This window comes from Perognathus longimembris, chromosome 5 (genome assembly GCF_023159225.1).
Source record: "Perognathus longimembris pacificus isolate PPM17 chromosome 5, ASM2315922v1, whole genome shotgun sequence".
Classification (NCBI taxonomy): Eukaryota; Metazoa; Chordata; class Mammalia; order Rodentia; family Heteromyidae; genus Perognathus; species Perognathus longimembris.
In genome coordinates this window covers 49,336,421-49,356,001 of record NC_063165.1, presented here as the reverse complement: position 1 = coordinate 49,356,001, position 19,581 = coordinate 49,336,421, and the positions used below count along the sequence as shown (strand labels likewise).

At 44.5% G+C, this 19,581-nt stretch overlaps 1 protein-coding gene across 6 annotated transcripts in view; it reads right to left on the bottom strand.

The window, feature by feature from the left end:
- LOC125351785 (kalirin) overlaps positions 1–17,901 on the bottom strand; it is a 439,002-nt gene extending 421,101 nt beyond the window's left edge. For all 6 annotated transcript variants that reach the window (XM_048346787.1, XM_048346788.1, XM_048346789.1 and 3 more), the window contains exon 1: positions 17,698–17,901. In XM_048346787.1, coding sequence (XP_048202744.1) covers positions 17,698–17,770 — 73 coding nt within the window. In that variant the 5' untranslated portion in view covers positions 17,771–17,901. The remainder of the gene's footprint in view (positions 1–17,697) is intronic.
- Positions 17,902–19,581: the final 1,680 nt, after the last annotated feature.

Here is a 19,581-nt window from a genome sequence, read left to right as displayed (position 1 = left end):
GATCTCATTTAACCACATCCTTCCTAAGGAATATATTTCCTGAACACTTAAGATTGATGTTAAAGGAATTAACTTCATTTGAAAAAAAAAAGAAAAACTGACTGGAATTCATCATTTTAGGAGGCTAAAATGACTCCCAAAATAGATCCTGGCAAAGTAAGGGAAAAACAGACCCTACCTCAAACATTAGTCATGTTTACTGAACCCAAACACCAGCCTTTCCCAAAGCAGATCTACATGGTGCATGTTGGTTTATAATCCATCTCCACTCCATTTCCTCCTACAACCAGAGCTCCTTAAATACAGAGACTATTCCATATACCCCTCTGTACCACAACGTAATATGTACCAAGTGCTCTCCAAAAGCTTGTGCTCACACCCTTGACTGTCTACAAGTACACAGCACAAACACACATATACATGAGATCCCCAGGAATGCATATGGGGAATCCAAGAAGCCTCATTTCTAAGCCTCTGCTTCCCAAAATCACTATTTTAACTAGGAAACTAAGTTTTAGTGTAATGTAGCTTGCTCTTCTACATTTTCTACATATTAATCTCCCACTTTAAGCCTCTATTTGCTTCCAGAAGGTTTAGGATACTTACAGTAGCAGGCAAAGACAAAGCAGTAATGTTCAGCTGTTGATATTCAAGATTAGCTTTTTTTAGCATACAGCTTAAATTCCCAAGTGCCCATGAACATATATACCAAGATGCAGGCTGGATAGACCTACAGGGAGGTTACTTCAAACCAAATATGGGAAGTAGTGAGGTTATAACACAGGAGAGATCCCTGCCATATAAGAGGGAAAGTCCTCTCCTTCGAGCATCTGGGGATGGATATCAGAAAGATTCAGTCTAGAGCAAAAAGCAAGGTTTCAGGTTCCTATTTATATTCCCACTTCAAGTACTAACCAACTAACACTGAAGGAAGGCATCTTTAGAAATAACTCAATAGACAGCCAGGCATTACCTTCCAAGAAAGTAGGTAGAAGATACAGGCAGAAGGATTGAGGGCCACATGAAGATTGATTTCTGAGACTGGAGAGAGCAAAAGCAAGAGACTCTCCCTGAAAAATAACTAAATCAAAAGGGGCTTGGGCATGGCTCAAGTGATAGAGCACTTGCTCAGCAAGTGCTATTCAAACCCCAAGATCACCAAAAAGAAAGTATGGGGGAAGGAGGGGAGGGGAGGGGAGGGGAGGGAAGGGAAGGGAAGGGAAGGGAAGGGAAGGGAAGGGAAGGGAAGGGAAGGGAAGGGAAGGGAAGGGAAGGGAAGGGAAGGGAAGGGAAGGGAAGGGAAGGGAAGGGAAGGGAAGGGAAGGGAAGGGAAGGGAAGGGAAGGGAAGGGAAGAATCCAATAGATATAACAGCAACTTGAGACCTCTAAGGACACCCTGAAACACTGGAGACCTCTAGAAGAATGACTACTTTCTGTCAAATACCATGAAAGACCTGTGGAGAGGGGGGGATAGTGATGAGTAAAGAAGAACACAGCACTCTGAGGCTCTGGTCTTGTCATCTTCTTGCAGTTGACACTGAAGCAAGCTGGGCATCCACATACTTCTTTGTTCCCTGGTGATGATCATAGGGAGTCAATGCCTAGGGAAAGACCTAGAATCAGGACAAAGAGGCTCTGGTCTTCAGAAGCTTTGACCCCAGAGGCAAATAATACGACTTGAATTTTGGTGCTGTATCTCAAAACAATACTTCAAAAAGCAACATCTTTACAAATGCCAAAGAACAGGCAAGTATGGCCAGCATGCCTCAGCTCCTGGCACCCTCTCCTCCTGCTCTCACCACCATCAGCACAAGTTTACCTTAGGACCTCAACACACTTAGGCCCAATGCTGGAAAAGAAGGTGGGCAGGTCATTGAGTGAGTAGCCCAACAGAAACAGTCATCCAAAAGAGAATAATCCAGAAAAGCAGCAATACATTATAAATTAACAAAACTGGGCAAGGGTAGATGAGTGAGCCTCCACTTTATAACATCTTAAAAGCTGTATTTTCTTTGCACATCTGATCATGAGAAATAAGTGTGCAAGAGAACAGCACTGCCACCCAGAAGAAAACTCTCACTGGCTCTGAGTAGTTAGATAAGCAACTGTTCTACTTTCATACATACAACTCTTTCAGAAGCAAATGGAACATATCATGAAATGTTTCACTCCATCTCCATGCTGCCAATTTTCTACCAGACATGGAAAAAAAATATATAGTCCTGAGTACAGTATGATCTGTCACTCCCATACAAGTCCTCTAGCTCAGCTTGCAACCACACTCAAAACCAGAGAAGACCCTAGAGAAGAGCTGACAAAATCTCTTCTCATGTACTCAGCAATTTTGTTTTTCCAAAGCACTTTTCTTCTATCATCTTACTTTATCTTGTACTATTCCTATGGGATATGGCAGGGAAGAATGTTGACCTCTTTATTCAGATGATTAAAGAGAGGTCTCAACTGTAAAATCGGGTTGTAAGAACTGGCTTGGTCAAGTCATATAGTTACTTAGCAGAGGGTACGATTGGAAATCAAGGTCTCCCAAATCACATCTTTTGTTTCTTCTAGCGAACCACAGGCTATGGCTTTTGTACACACAACCTGAAGTGCTTCCATAACTAACTGCAGTACTAGAATTAACTGGCACTCAAGCTTATAGACACGTGCCTTTTTTTTTAATGGTTGTATATCTGTATATCTGTCTCCTAAGTCACTTAAAAGCACACAGTAAAAGAGGCCAAGAATGGTCTCCACTATTCATTTTAATGTTACCAACAGAGCACCCTTAAACATTCTACAGAAAGCTATCCCTTGGGGAACAGGAACTGGCTGTCCTCCCTCTCTTTTTTCTCTCCTGAGGATAAAAGCAGAGGACACATCCTGAACCCACAGTTCTCCTACAGCCACCTTTGAAAAGGATCAAAAATACAAGTGCCCCTTCTTAGTATGGTTTGAAACAAATAATGTCCCAGAACCAACACTAGTCCACAGAAAATCTGGGTTATAAGCATCTATCCTTAGAACAGTGGTTAAATAAAATATGGCATATCCACACAACAGCTGTAAAACACCTCTTAAGGCAAATGAGGTAATGCTATATGTCCTGACCAAAAAAATAAAAATCTGTGATTATCAAGTGATAATAATACAAGTTGCAGAATAACAGATAGAGCATGATCCTCTTTTCTGTTAAATAAAATTTAAAAGCTATTCACTTATGTAAACATGTAATTAAACCAAGCACATATACCTGGTAAATGTATCCAAACAGTCTGTGAGGAAAGGAAGAAAGTACATCCTGAATCCTGAGCACTGATAGCTCATGGCTGTAATCTTAGGTATTTAGGCAACTGAGATCTAAGGATCACTGCTGGAAGCCAGCCTGGGCAGAGAAAGTCTGTGAGAGTCTTATCTCCAATTAACTAGCAAAAAGATGAAGGGAAGTTGTAGTTCAAGTGGTAGAACACCAGCTTTGATGGGAAAAGGAAGCCAAATATGAGTGTGAGACTCTGAATTCAAACTCCAATACTAACACCAAAAAGAAAAAAATATGCATATGTGTGTATGTATATGTGTGTGTCCTTACTTTTGCTTTATGTAAACATTTTTGTGTGACAGTATGAATGCTTTGACCCAACAACCAAAGGATTTTTATGTCTTTCTACATGCCCCCACATAACTGTTAATGAGTTTATCAACGTCTTACTTTGCTCAATAAAATATATGTATCTGAGTATGTTCTACACTTAAATCAATTGAAAAAAACTTCATTTATTAAAAAAATCTAAGGAAACCTTTAGTCAACAGGTCTTCTCTCCAAGTGAGGGGATTATAGTGGCTTTTCTGTTTCTTGTAATTCATCAGACTGTCCATTTCTATACAGTGGTACAGCATTATAATACTGTTTCATACTAAAAAAAAACAACAACACCATAAAACATTAAATATTCTATGAAGGCATACCTAAAAGTGACTCTCTAAATAAAACTTTACTTTAGTAATTATTGAAATTATTTTAGCTTATAGACAAATACATATTACATGAATCAATGCTTGGATGAAACTTCCTTTCTGGTTGATTTCAAGTTAGCCATTTTTCTCTTAATTCAAGACCATAAATTGCTCAAAGAAAACCTTCTTTTGCCAGCCCTCTTAGTTCTGACATATTACTAGACACATTTAGTTATTCACTCAGTATTGATTAGTTGATCCATTTGTATTTCCTTTTTGTGTTTGTCTAAAAGGAGAATGTATCTTTATTTACTTTTTTGGTGCCTATGAAATACATGACTACTTTAAGTAAAGGATAATAAAGGGGCTCTCTGACTAATCCAGACACAACAGACTGCCATATTTCACAAGGTTAACTTTGTAGTCTTCTTGTTATGGGTTTGCTTGTCCATAAGAATGACTCATTTCCTACCAGGCACCAGTGGCTCATGCTTGGCACCTTAGCTACTCAACAGCTGAGAGCCAGAGGATTCAAGTTCAAAACTGGCCTATGAGGAAAGCTCTAAGTTTCTGTCTCCAAAAAATCAGCAAAATGGTGGTCTGGAGGCATGGGCTTAAGTGGTAGAGTATCAGTCAAGCAAGCAAGCTAAGCAATCACAAGGTCTTGAGTACAAGCTCCAGTGTTTCAGGGGAAAAAAAAAATCCCTAGTGTTTCATTAATTCCCAAGTGGCCTATAATCAGTTAGTATGGGGGAAAAAAAAACCAAGACAAGTACTAGTTAATCTGGTATTATCTGCAAGGCACTAAACTAAGTGTTGAGAAAAAGTACAAAGTCCAAAGCAAAGGAATATACAGCATACATGGACACACACATTTTCCAAGGCAGTGTTCAATAAAGATTTGGGAAGATAATTATGTCCAAACAGGACTGGCACATACTTCATTGTACCCCAAATGTCTAAGTCACCACTCAAGAACACAAGAGTCCATGTTTTTGGAGGTTTTTTTTTTTTTTTTTTTGCCAGTCCTGGGCCTTAAGAGTCCATGTTTTTATCCCCAGCATGAAGAACTTGGCATACCAATCCACTCTGAACTCACCAGACAGATCAAATGTTTATGTAATTCTCCAGATAATGCATCCAGGCTGGCTCCTCTCTTCCTGGGTTCCCAATACCTATCAGTGCCTGCAGATAATCTTGGCTCCGGCTCACTAAGACAACTGAGCTCAGCTTAATAAAAACTCTTAACATCTGACCTTAAATCCACCTAGTCTTTTCCCATATCCACAGACGAAGAAGATAATCTCTTTGTCCAAGAATTTCATACTCATCTTACTTTTGAGGAAGCGTGACATCAACCCTGGTAATCTGCCTCAATACATACCACCTTTTAACAGAGACAATCTCCATCATTATCTCCTCCTGTAAGTTTTTCAGACATTCGAAGTTTTCCCACTCCTTGGGAAGGACGAGAATTTTCACAGAACACCAGATAACCTTTTAACTTTTTAATTGAAGAATAAAATGCATGCACAAAACTGTACCTGTAATCTATATGCATGTCACTGAAATTTCACACAAAGTATAGCTACAGTCAAAAAATAAAACCCCAAAATGCTATAACACCCCCAAAATGTCCTTTTGATTATCATGTTTTTCATTACGTTTAGTATCAAATTTCCTGAATGGTGGTCTATACTTACTGTCTTCATTTTTAAAATCTTCTTATCCATTTCAGACCAGGCATTCTGTTTTTGGTGAATTCTTTCCATATACATCCAAGTAAAGCTGCAGTTCTTCCCCTACATTCTCACTACATAGTGCCATCTCCTCACACCCCTCAGCTCACTGCACTACCATCTGTGTATGTGCCAGCAAATCTCTTTACACTGCCCTCCTTGTGAGAAAGATTATTTCTGACTTATCAGTGTGCACTCAGTGTCTCACACTTAGTAGGTACAGCTGAGGTTTGACACTTGAGTAAATATTGAGCAAAAATGATTAAGTTCTTTGTTCTCATCAAAAGTAATGAAATTTAGCTATCAAAACTCAGTGGATGGGACCTTGAAGAATGAGAGAAGTATAGTGGTCTAATATTTGGTCAAGCATTCACCCAATTATCTGAGTATGATACACATGCCAATGCACCTGGGTTGTGGAAAAGAAGCTGGACATCTTGTAGTCTTCCCTTTGACATAGAACTATGATATTACTCTGTCTCTCGATACAGTTCTGACAGGGTATGTGACAACCCTTCTCTCCAACTGTTTGTAGAGCTGCTCTTCCCTTTCCCCACACCCTCCTTTCTAGGACAGCAAGTAGACATAAATAAGAATCCCTTAGGAGTCCCAGACTCCTCCTTTTAACCCCCTCTGTCACATCCAATTAACCATCTGTCAGTCTCCCAGGCCCCCTTCTAGGTTCACTGTCCAGCTGCCAACTCGATACTGTGTAACCCCCATCCCCAAGATGCCCTTTGTCTGTGGGCTGTGGGATAACAGTGTAAAAGGTAGAGATTTCCCCCAAGCCCTAGTTCCTACTCATCATGCCCTGGAATAATTGTAATTCCAAGCTTAAAAATCACATTCTTAACCTATCTCTTCACTGGAAGAGGGAGACAGGGAGGGAGAAAGGAAGAAGAAAGGGAGAGAGAAAGGAATGGAGTGAGGAAACTAAAGAATCATAATTCTGATGGTGTGGAAAGTAAAGGGGTCAAATTAAGAGTAACATAATAATGTGTATATTATCACATCTTGCTTTTAAAATTGATGTTTAATAATATTTATCTATTCGTCATACAAAATTGCACTGCATCTTTTAATTTCAAGATGTAAGAAATAGAGGTGAGTAGATTAAATTTTTCTCCTTGAACTAGATTTAGAAACTTAGCATGATGCCTGATGTCCAGTAATTGATATCTCAGCTCACCACTTTAGATGATTCAAATTACTTGTCCTCTCCACTACCTTCAGATAATCTTTGATATATTTCTTTTTCCCCTTTTTATTATCTTTAAGTAGTTGTACAAAGGAGTTGCCATTTAACAAAGCAGTTTATGAGTACACTATATCTTGATCAGCCCTTTCAACGTTATCACCCATCCCTCCCCTACCCACCCAGCCCCTCACTCTTCTTCATTTTGTAGGATATATGTTGGATTCTTTTTCTTACTCATTTTAAAGATGAAGAGACTAAGGCTCAGAGATAACTTGCACAACATCTCATAGCTAGGGGTGCCTTTTTGCTGTAAGATTCTCTGGATTGTGAAATTGATTCACCCCTAAGGAAACTCCCACCATCTTCTACTCCAGGGAAAATAAACCAGGTCACCCACAGCCACCCTGATGCCTACCCCAGCCCTCTGCAGGGCCACCTGACCCTAAGGAGCCTTAATACAATCAGGCTTTTCACTTGATAATGGTTCTTCAGCAAGTCCCTAAGACAAAAAGAAAAGAGTGTTTGGAGACAAAAGATACAGTGTGATGTTGTCTACCTTGTGTGACAGTTACCTCCTCATAAAGAAGGAGCAAAAGGCTTCTCTGTAACTGTGCTAACTCTGCTTTCTCCTAGGACATCAGAGGCATTAAGGAAACTGAAAAATCATGATCAGATGCAATCCCTGGTAGATACTGCCCTTGGTGGCCAGGGATGAAGCGATATCCAGGAGACTACCTGACAAATTCTTGCCCGAGTCTGCCTCCCTGTCCTCTCTTCACTCACCTCCCAGACTTGTCTGTCTGACATATCCCCTGCTGGAAGAGATTCTGTACTAGCCTAGATTCCCCCACCCGTCTGGAGCAGTCTAACCTTGTAAGTGCTAACCTTGAACCCTCCAACCTTACTTTCCAGGTTTTCAGCCCCCAAACCTGAGGGCCATCAACCAGTGCACCCACTTTACAGCTTGTACTGGCCTCCACAAGCACAGTAGCACTGGCTCCTGGGTATCACAGTCAGATGATGCTCTCTCTACTGGAAGCAGTCAGTCAGGCCCATTGCATTCTCAGGCCCTTACTAGCCAGCAATTTTTCTGTGGTCTGTATCCTTCTCTGGCACAAAGCTTGCATCTCAGATGACCCTGGTATCTACCTCCCCAGGCTAAAGCTAAGCATTTGGATCAGTGGTAGACAATTTGCCTAGTATGCTAAAGGCCCTGAGTTGGATCCCAGGCAAGCACTTCTGTGAGCTTATCTAGAACTTTCCTCCATCAATTTGCTCCTCCACCCCAGGTATTCACATATCTTCCCTACCTAAAAAAAAAAATAATTTTTTAAACCTCCCCTCAAGTCTGCTCCCCATCTCTAACTACTTTACTATTTTTAACCTTCTTTTTACAGCCAAACCTTTCCAAAAAGTCATCTATATGCACTCCCACCACTTCCTCCCCATCCACTCAGTCTTCATTCCCCCTGCAGTTTGAATTCCATTCCCTTAAACAAGATTGGTAATTTCAAAGGTTACCAACAATCTCCTTGTTTCCAGAACCTGTGGTGTTTGCTCAGTCCCCATCTCCTTCAACCTCTCTGCAGACTGTGGTGGTCACTTGTTTTTCTCTAAGCATTGCTCTCTCCTGGTTCCCCTCCAGCCCTACACTTTAATCTACACTTCTGCCCTTGGCCTTCTGCCCTTAAGTCTGTGTAAGCTTTTCATTTATTATCTCATCTATTCTGATAGCTCTAGCCACAACTTCTTTCAGATATCTCCTAAATCTATATTTCCAGCTCTGGCCTTCCTCCAAAGCTCCAGACTCCCTTCTTATCCTCCTACTGAATCAACACCTTCCTTAGCTATTGCACTGACACCTGAAATGCAACATGTCCCGAAGTAAATTCTCCAAATCCTCCCTCTCCTCCTGCCTCCCCACAGCTGCTTCCCTTCTTTTCATCTCCTGATTTTCACCAAGGGCACCTCCAGCTGACTAGTCATTCAGTCTCTAAACTCAGGAGTAATCTTGGATTCCTACATCTTCCTTAATGCTCCTATGTCTAAATTGCCAAGTCATATAGACTGGACCTCCAAAAGATCCTTCCCATTTCTACCATAGCACCCCAAGTTCAGACCCTCCCAACCTATCACATCCCTGGCAAACATTGGCCTCCACTTCCACAGGGCTGACCATTTATCTCCCTGATCATGTCACTGTGCCATTCAGAAACTTAACGGGACTTCTAAAAACAGCTGTGGGGAAAACTAAACTCACTGGACTTCTATTCAAAGCCTTTATGACCTAGAAGCCTAGTAAATGCCTGATCCAAAAAAAAAAGTAATCAATCTACATCCTTTTCCAAGTGTCATCTTGTTTGATCTTCTACCTATATCCTCAGGGTCATATTAACTGGACTATTTACTGTTCTAATTAAGCCATGAATGGTCCCACCTCCTCTTCCACCACTCAATCCTAGAAAAACTACACTTTGCTTTCTTGCCCAAATATTTTCTATTTTTCAAGCCCCGGCTGGAAAAGAAATAAACCACAACTCATCCGCCATTCTCCATTTTTCTGCTTTTTTTTTTTTTTTTTTTTTTTTTTATGCCTTGCAACCATGTGCTGTAGCTAGCATCTGGCTGGCTCCCTTCTAATAAAGCCATGGGGCAGAGAAGATACAAAGCTAATTCTCAACAGCTTCTGCTTTACTTCCATGAATTAATTCCTCTGTCCTCACAGATGATTCTTTCTGTTCTCTCACTTCTCAGCAGACACGATTTTAAGCAGCTCTATTGATCCAACAGCTCCATGGCTGTCAGTCATTTCCTAGTTATTTTGTTGCCAGTCATCTACACACAAAGGAGTTGCAGGAGGAGTCTGAACTGCAGGCAGACATAGAAGGAAAAGGTAACTCCCTAAATCCACCTGAAGCTCAGCAGAATCAAGAACTCCATTCACACTAGGATCCTCCAGATCACATTGGGCCATGTGACCCAGGGCCTGAGCAGGGGAGCATTTTTATTCCTCTGTGGAAGAGGAAAGAACAGAAATGCTCTGATCTGTTCTAACAGATGAGGAAGTGTATTCCTTCTGGACAGCAAAAGTCCCATGGAGGTCAGGTTCAATAAGATACTATTTGTCAGAAGAGGCACTTAAGAGTAATAGAATATCCTATTTGAAAGTAAAATTGACATATATTTGTATACCATTATACAACTTATACAAACCTCTCATGTATGCTATCTTATTTAAATCTTTCCACAGGTCTATAAAGGGAAAGAGGATAGGGAGACTATTATCCTCATCTTACACACAGGTCAAAGTCAATTGCCCAACTCATTCAGATAAGTAGGAAGCAAAGAAAACTGTTAGTCCCAGTCCTCTTTCCAGGTCTTCCTTCACAGATTTTTCTCCCCTTTGAGCCTCTTAAGTCCAAATGCTTCTTCAGGGGTATATTTATATCTAGTTCCCTTCCTGCTCTATAGTCTTTCCTGGCTTTATACTCTCCCACACCATATTCTCTATACTGCCTATAATAAGCACTCAAAACTAAATACTTGTTGAACAAAGTAGTAAATGAATAAAAGAGCACTGAGGCCCAAATCCTAACTTTCTGAGTCCACACACAGGCAAGGAACCTTAGTTCCATTATGCTGCAACTCTCACACCTTCTCTATGCCTACCACCCCTCCAGAGATGTCCTAACTACTATGCCATCACATCCACTTCATAACTAAAACAATAGGAACAATCTGGCTAGATAAAAAGGATTTCTCGTGATCCTACCATGTATGAGACTGATGCTTCTCATATACTTTTTCCAACTTAATCTTCTCATCTTGTGAATTAAACTTTATTAAACCCATTATGCAGAAGACTCAGGAGAAATAGAAATATTTCAACCAGACCTTATCCATAGTTACCACCATGCCTATCTGTTCCAAAACAGAGTTATCAACCTCAGTACTATTGACATTTTTATTGAATAATTCTTAGTGTCTAGTACTTTGTGAACCAAAGCCTCCTCAGTCTTACAGAGATGGACATGGATATCATCAATATGTTCTAAAATATTGTTCATGTAACAGAAAACAAAGGGGCATGATCTCCCTGATATGACTGTTAACAAAGGAAGACGGAGAGACAGTAGAGACCAAGTCTGTGAACACTGTATATGTTCTTGATACATTGTATATTACATATGTGTCTACCTGACCTAGACAAGGGATGGAAAAACAGGTTGTAAGATATCACAAGAAATGTACACACTGCCCTACTATGTAACTGCACCCTCTTTGCACAACACCTTGTAAAAAAATTTATGTTCAATTAATAAAATAAAAAATAAAAAATGGAAATAAATAAATAAATAAAATATTGTTCATGTAGACACTGCCTATATAAAATACAATATTAACAATAGCCTCTCACCAAAACCATGAAGTTTTCTCTATATTCCCCCAGAAATTCCTGGGAATTAGTGTACACAAATACCCAATTCTTGATGGTGCAGTAGAAGAGACTCAAGAAGGCACAATAAGAATTGAATTAAGCATCATGTCAACCTCCCAGAACATCAAGTATAATGTCAAGACATTTTCCTTTGCTGTAAAAGAGATCTTAAGTGATAAGGAATCCTTCCCTTTTTAGGTGCCTGTCAATGCACAGACTTAGTGGTGATATTTACTCCAAGAATTCCACAAAAATTTAGTTGTTCTAAAAATCTTCCTTCTCTATGATCTAGACATGGCTATGGTTCCAACTTCCCTGTCTAGGTGAAGTGGGCTTATTACTTGAGAGAAAACTTTAATGATTTACGCTGTGAACCATAAATACAAACATACCATCACCTAGGTTAAAAAAACTGCTCATTTATTTTACATTATATATTCATTAAGCATTACTTTTGCTCTATCTTTATTCATGGAGGGCTTTTGATGAATCACATGGTATTTTAAAGACTTCTTTCCTTATCTCTAAAGAATAATTTCAATGGGAAATAAGCCCTGCATGCACTAGTACTGACAGGGTTTTACTGAGGAAGTCACTGGCCATTGTGAAAGAAGGTGGAGCTTAACCCCTGAAGAGTTAATTGGCTTTGGAGCATGCTGGTAAAAGTGCAGATGAATCAATGAAAATATCAGTCAAGGTGCTCAAGGACAGTAGGACAAACAGTCAGTGAAAAATAGACTTGACCCTGAAGGCACTAGGGAGTCACTATAGGTTCATATACCAGTTGGTGGTTGGGGATGAAAGTAGCAATTTAGGCATTGTAATCTACAGTGCAATGTGGAGTGTGGATAAAGGAGCAGATTCTGAGGAGTGAAAAGGAAGGCAAGGAAGTGACTGTGAAAGTCACACTGGAACCTGGATTATGGGCATAGCCCTGAGGGTTAATAGGAAGGGCTAACTATGCCAGGCAATCCAACAAAACTTGTTAGAGGAGACAGATTCTTCACAGTCATTACCACCATTCAAAACATCATGACTGCTGAAAATGTCACCTACACAAGTTAGGAAATCAGGCAGAGGAAAGAGTCTGCAAAGTTGGAAAGACACAGCTGAGCCTGAGGGTTGGCCCAGGCCCAAGTAACAGCATCACTCCAGTTGAAAATGGATGCAGAGGCCAAAGGGTGTCAAATAGATGAAGGTAGAAGGTATTTCATATTAATCTCTTTTTGTTGATCTTAAGTTTTTGCTTTTGCATTTGAAGAGGGGTAACTAGAGATTGGACATAGGCCGTTGTGCTCTACCACTTCCCTAGTTCTTTTACTTTCATTTATTTTTTAGGTAGAGACTCACACTATTCCTTTAGCCAGCTTTGAACTGTGTAATCCTCCTACCTCCACTTCCTGAGTATCTAGATTTACAGGCATATACCACCACACCCACCCATGCCTTTACATTTTAAAGAATTTTTTTTTCTTCTCTCCAAAGCTAAACTCTTACTTGTGTTACAGAACCTATTCTTGTCTCACCTCCACAGGCATCCAAACTCAAACATCATTCTAGCATCTTTGGGTTTCTTCTATACAAGCTCTTCCCCAAATCTTCTCTGGTGCTCTAACAAAAAATAAAAACAACTCGTGACTCTGACTAGCACATCCTTCTTTCTCCTACCACTGATAAACTACAAGTAACTATATCTTGTTTATCGTCCTAAATACTCATCCTGAATGTCCATTCTATCCTGTGTCCATAGAGACAGCACTGAGACCTTTTAAAATTAAACACACACACACACACACACACACACACACACACACACACACTTCTGCTCTTACCTGTCAGCCTATCTTCTATCATATTAGAGCCCATTCTGACTTCCTGGGGTTTGGGGGATCCACATTTCTTTGTTGCCACTTGCAAAATAAAGGTTCTTTTCAAAATCTAACTTCAGCCCTTGTTCTTCTCCTTGTACTCCCTTCCCATGGAGGCTAACACATTAAGGAAAAAAAAAAAAAACTAGCAGCATTTGGCCTTTCAAGCCAGTGTCATCTGTCCCATCCTCCAGCCAGAGCTCCTCTCTTAAGTCCCACATTTCCAGCTCCTGACAAAAACAACAGCACTTGGATTTCTCCCTACATAACTGGCTCCTATCCACAACGGGACTATGTCAGGCAGTTGGGACACTGCCTGTTCTTTGGACTCCCAACCCAGTTACCTCAGTTTACTAGTGGACTTACTTTCTTCTTCCACTTATTGTAAGTAATTTGTCAACAAATCTCCACAATTCTACACCCCCCCCCCCAAAAAAAAAATCTCAGAGTTATTTCTGACTCCTCATCCTTTCTGCCTCCAATCTTTTTTTTTTTTTTTTTTTTTTTTTTTTTTGCCAGTCCTGGGCCTTGGACTCAGGGCCTGAGCACTGTCCCTGGCTTCTTCCCGCTCAAGGCTAGCACTCTGCCACTTGAGCCACAGCGCCGCTTCTGGCCGTTTTCTGTATATGTGGGTGCTGGGGAATCGAACCTAGGGCCTCGTGTATCTGAGGCAGGCACTCTTGCCACTAGGCTATATCCCCAGCCCCTCTGCCTCCAATCTTGACCAAATACTCCTCAGCTCTAGATCTTTTTTTTTTTTAATCTCTTTGGGTCCTAGATTTGTCTTACGTTTCACCAATTCATGAGTAATATCAGCCCCAGCTCAACCTTTCTAAGTACCGCATTTTTCATGAACCTGTAAGGCCTCCCTACTGCTCCTGAGTCAAATCCAAACTCCTAAGCCAAGTGTTGCACTTGTAATTCTACTTGTAATAGCTACTCAAGAGGCTGGGATCTAAGGATCATGGTTCAGAGCCATCAGGGGCAAGGAAGTCCATGAGACTCTTACCTCCCATTAACAACCAAAAAGCCAGAAGTGAAGTTGTAGCTCAAGTGGTAGAGAGCAACAAAGCTCAAGGGGCAATCTAGGCCCTGAATTAAAGCCCCAGGACCAGCACCAAAAACAAAGAACCAAGCAAATCCAAACTCCTCTCTTGGGCTTTCAAGACTGCTCTTATTTGGTCTTGATTCTCATTCCTCACTAACCTATGCTGCTTAATGCTCTGATTTCAATGGCCTACTCATCACCCACTCTTCAAGAATCACCCAAGAGTTCACCACCCACCCCAAGTTCTATCAAGTTTGTAATTTATAGTACTCCAACACTTGGCAACTAAATAATTAGGAATCTAGAAGTTCTTGGAGGGCAGACTCCACTTCGAATATTTTGTGTTCCATAGCACCCTGGACAGCAGACCGTTTTTGTAGGAGTTGAAAAGTTCTTATTGATTGACTGGTCAGTTGGTTTTTATTCTGTTTGGAATTTCATTATCTCGCCTTCTCTTCCTTATAACCATGACCAGTACATATATACACACACACTTTTTTTTTTTTGGGGGGGGTCCTTGAACCTAGAACCTGAGTACTATCTCTGAGTTTTTGTGCTCAAGGATAGCACTTATTACTCTACCACTTGAGCCACAGCTCCACTTCCAGCTTTTGGGTAGTTAATTGGAGATAAAAATATTAAGGACTTTCCTGCCTGGACTGGCTTTAACGAGAGATCCTCAAATCTCAGCTTCCTGAGTAGCTAGAATTACAGACAGGAGCCACCACATTCAGCTCACCAAATTTAATTAAATTAAAATCTAAAAGTTGTACCACAGTTCCTCAGGCTTTGAACAGAGAATTACCAAAAAGACTATCTGGAGTCCACTTATGTATACGAATAATGGGCTGAGGGTAGGCTATGTTTGTACACCTGTGTATTCAGGGAAGTGAGATTTATGAAATATAGCTTCGTTGGTCAAGAGAACTAATACACCAAAATAATCAGAAAACAAGTAAGGAACCAACAATAGAATTATTTAGAACATGCCTAATTAGGGGCAGAGTATGCCAGGGTTTAGACAAAGTAATTACCAATCTGGTCTTTATACATGCAAAATTTTTCTACCACAAAGAATTGGGTAGGTCTGGTGCTAGGAACTTTGCAATTTTGTTTGATGGTTTCTCAATTGTTTCATTGAATGAATTTACATTCCAGACAGCCAACCACATATAGTATTATATCACACAGAGGTAGAGAAATCAGAACAGAGAAGGTTCAATCGCTAGCTATTCTGCTAGAGATTGAAGTGGGGCAAAGATCAGAAATTATAATACAGAGGGCCAGACAGGAAAGACGGTGGTCCTACATCTATTTTCCTTTGCAACTTGCTAGAAGTCATCAATCATTTCCATCTTTATGCACTGAGGATTGGTTCCTGAAGAAGGCTATCCCCAAAAGGAGTCCCAAAGGAGACTGAACCTGTCTTCTATTTACTCTGTGATCTGTAGACAATATAAGCCACAGTTGTGTTTTGAACGGTCCTGGGAAAAGTGACACATCGGACCATTATAGGTCATTAACACCATTAACACCATTAACACCTTTAACACCGTTAACACTGTGAATTCATTTGTCAGAAATAAGCTAGGCTCCCGAAACTGGAGCTCTGCTCTAGGGGCCTGGGACAAAGAGGATAGATATGTGTCCTTGTACTGGGATATCAGGAAAAGGGAAGGAAGAGTGGACACCAAAAGATGGAAATGGGTGAGAAAATGAAAGTGAGAAAACACACACTCCACAAGACTCCCTCCCCGCCCCCCCCCCCTTAAGAGAATGCTAAGAGCTAAAACAGAAATCAGGTGGGCCCTTCTGGAGAGCGTTCCAGGCTGTCATTCAGCTTCCAGAACCTCTTTCCTAGATTATAAACTCAAGTAAGAAACCCCTTTAGAATTTATGGGGTATGGGTGGGTAAGAGAAAGAGGGTGAGAGTGGAGAGAAGGAGAGAGGGAGAAAGAAGGGAGAAGGAGAGGGAAGGGAAAAAAGGGAGAAGGGAGAAGGAGAGGGAAGAGAAAAAAGGGAGAAGACGGAATGGGAGAGGGGGGAGGGAGGAGACAGGAGAGAGAAGGACAGGCTGAGCTCTCTGGAAGCAGGGTAGAAGACAGAGGTTCCCGCAGCCTTCCCAGATTCCTGACACATAAGCTCCTACCCTCTTTCCTTTCCGGACCAACTAGGGAATGACCATAGAGAACAGCTAAGTGTTGAGTTCCAGTGCCACTAGTCTTCTCAACAAAGAACCTTACTCCCTTCCCTAGAGCTGACCTCCAGGGCAAAGCAATACAGTTAGGAGACAGATGGATGTGCAGCAGCTACAGCTAACCCGACCCCTGACCCCACCAGTATATGTCCTCTAATCAACTTTCCAAAAGGACAGCAGATGGGGCGGGGGGGGGGGGATAACTTATCAGACTGCTTGGGACAAAGATTATAGACAAAATGGTTCCAGACATGTGGGGAGATGGGGAACTACATAAAACGCAGCTGATGGAAGCCACAGGTATGGGGGCTATGGGGACTCCTTGGCTAGCAGACAGACAGGGCCACAGGTGGTGGGAGATGAGGGCGGTCTGTGTCCGCGCTGGGGAAGGGACGTGGAGCATGGGAACAGGAGGAGCTACAGGCCTCTGGGTTATGGGAGGTGGCAGGGTTGCAAAAAGCTGCAGAGACATCTCAAGCAAGCAAAGATTTGGTGGGTGTGTATGAGAGGGACACTAACTCACGCTTCCAGGAACGAGCGGTTCTTATTAAAAGCTCATCCGTTCCCAGAACTGGAGCGGAGAACAAGGAGGCGGGGGGGGGGGGGGGGTCCGAAGCGCCCACCTCCCTCCCAGCCGGATCCGCCGGCGGAGTCCGCGACCTGGCTCCCGGGCACGCACCCGGCACCCTCGTGTCGGTCCGCTCCGATCCCGAGGGCCCGTCCAGCCCCGCAGCCAGTGCATCTCCGGCCCCCTCCGGCTGCCTCTCTTTGCAGATCAGGGCTCCCGGCTCCGGCCAGGAGAAAGGGTGCCGGCCCAGAGCACCCCGGAGCCCCGCTGACAAGGCACCGGGAGAACCCGGAGCCCAGGGAGGGGCCGGGGCGGCGCGCGGCAAAGTGATCCAACATCGCCCCATCCGTGCGCTCCGGGAGAAGGCGGCCCGAGGGGACTGCCTCCCGCCTCCCCAGCACACATTCCCGCAACTGGGGTGAATGCCGAGGAGCGCCCAGCTCCCCACCCCCACGCCCTCCCCTCAAAACGCATCCAGCACTGCCATAACAACAAGAATCTCGGCAACTCCAGCCCGGACGATCGGGGGAGGAGGGGGGACTGTACACGTTAGGGGGTGGGGGAGAAGGCTGCCCCCCCCCCGACACGCACACCCCGGCAACAGCCGGCCGTCCCCAAACTTGTCCGAGACGCCGCGTCCAGGGCAGCAGCCTTCACCCCGGCCCTTGCGCCCTGCCCAGCCAGCTTACCTGTCCGGAAAAAGGCGTCCACGTCCGAGTCGGCTGCTCCCCCTTCCTCCGCCGCCCCCTCTGGGGGGTTCATGACTGGGGAAGGGCGTCCGCGGGCTGCCGGGCGCCGGCGAAGCCTGGGGCCGAGCGCGGAGCGGCGCCCGGTGGGCGGAGGGCGCAGCGGCCGTGGCCGCGGAGCGGAGCCGGCGGCCGCGGGGGCTCCGAGGGCGGGCGCTGGGCGGCGGGGCTGAGGCAGAGGACGCCGAGCCTTGCTCAGGCGGCGGCGCGCGGCGGGCTGCAGGCGCCTGCCGCCGGCCACCCCATGGTCCCCCTTCCCCGGGACTCTGGTCGCCTGCTGTCTGGGGCCGGGGCCGGCACCCGGGCCCGAGCCGTGGCTGGAGGGTCCGTGCTGCCTGGGCGCCCGCGGTCCTCCAGCAGCGGCAGCTGGCTCTCCTCCTCGCCCGTCCGCCCGTCTCTATTGTTCAGCCCTGCTCGCCTCTCTCCTCTTTATTTTTCCTCCTCCCTCCCACCCTCCCTGTCTCCCTACCTCCTCCCTCCCTCGCCCGCCCGCCCGCCCGCTCGCTCGCTCGCTCGCTCTCCGCGGTCTCCCTCCCGGCTCGTTCGCTCGCTCGCTCGCGCGCTCGCTCGTGCGCTCTCGGGCTCCCCCTCTGGCCCGCGCCGCCGCCTCGGCTCCTCCCCGGCTCCCCGCTCCCTCAGTCCTGGCCAACAATGACCCGGGCAGCGCCGAGCTCCACCGAGGCTCCCTCTGGCCGCGGGGCTCGCTGCGAGGCGTCCGGCGACGCGGCTGCCGCCTTCCCCGCGGCCCGAGCCGGCCCTCCGGAGAGCCCCAGCCCGAGCCCCGAGCTATTGTTCACCCTGCCGTTAGGCCGGGCTTCCTGAGCCCCGCAGGAAAAACCCGGGCTCCGGCCGAGGAGGCGGCCGAGCAGGGGGCGGGGCCGCAGGGCGCTCGCCTGGCTCCCAGGGAGAGGGGGGGGGGTGCTTGGCGGCCGCACTACGCCCCCCCCCACCTCCCACCCCACCCCAACCTCTCCCCTGCAGCCCGCCACCTCTTCAGCCCCGCCCCAACACACCCCCAGGTGCGCCCGGGGAACCCCAGCCCTCGGAGCCCCAGCCCACCCCAGCCCCGCCAACCTCCAGCTGCACCTAGTCCTCCCTGCCCTCCCTCCCCAGCCTCTCGGATTCTCCTGCCCAGGTCTCTCTCTTTTAGCTGTCTGGTTCCTTCCCCACCCACCCACCCCCCCTTTTTTTTTTTCTTTGCTTTCCTGCCAACATTTCTGCTGTTCTCTGTGGATCTGTGTCCAGTGTATTCCTCTTGTGATGTTTCCCTGCCTATCTTTCTTGTCCTCACGGTCAACTCTCTTGTGTCTTGTTTGTCTGGGTCCTGTCTCTGTACTTGGCCCCTATCTCGGTGCTCCTCTTGGACAGCTGTCAAAACTCCCTAATCCCTGGGGCCATCTCTGTTTTGTTCTTCTCCCTGGTATGAATGGAGAGATCCAGTTGGCCCAGAGAAAGGAGGTGTTACAGCAAGCTGAATTTCAATTAAAGTGGGGAGAAAGGACTGGGGCGAAATGGGGGTGATTTTAAAAAGAAAGAAAGAAAACAGATGCTGTATGGGGTAATTAATGCAGTGATTGTATTGTGGCAATAGGTTTTTAAGCAATAATTAAACAATAATTAGTCAGTAGTCTGTTTATCATCCCAGTAACTGTATAGCCTATAAACAGAGGGTAGTTAGACCTGAGACCATAATGTAATATGTTGAGGAATATTTGCTGTCACCTTCACCCAGACAGATGGAGCGGTGGTGTGACCTAATGTGTTAAAAGGCATTGCACAGGAAAAACAAGCTGCTCTAAAGTTGATGGTCTGCTAACCATCAGTCAG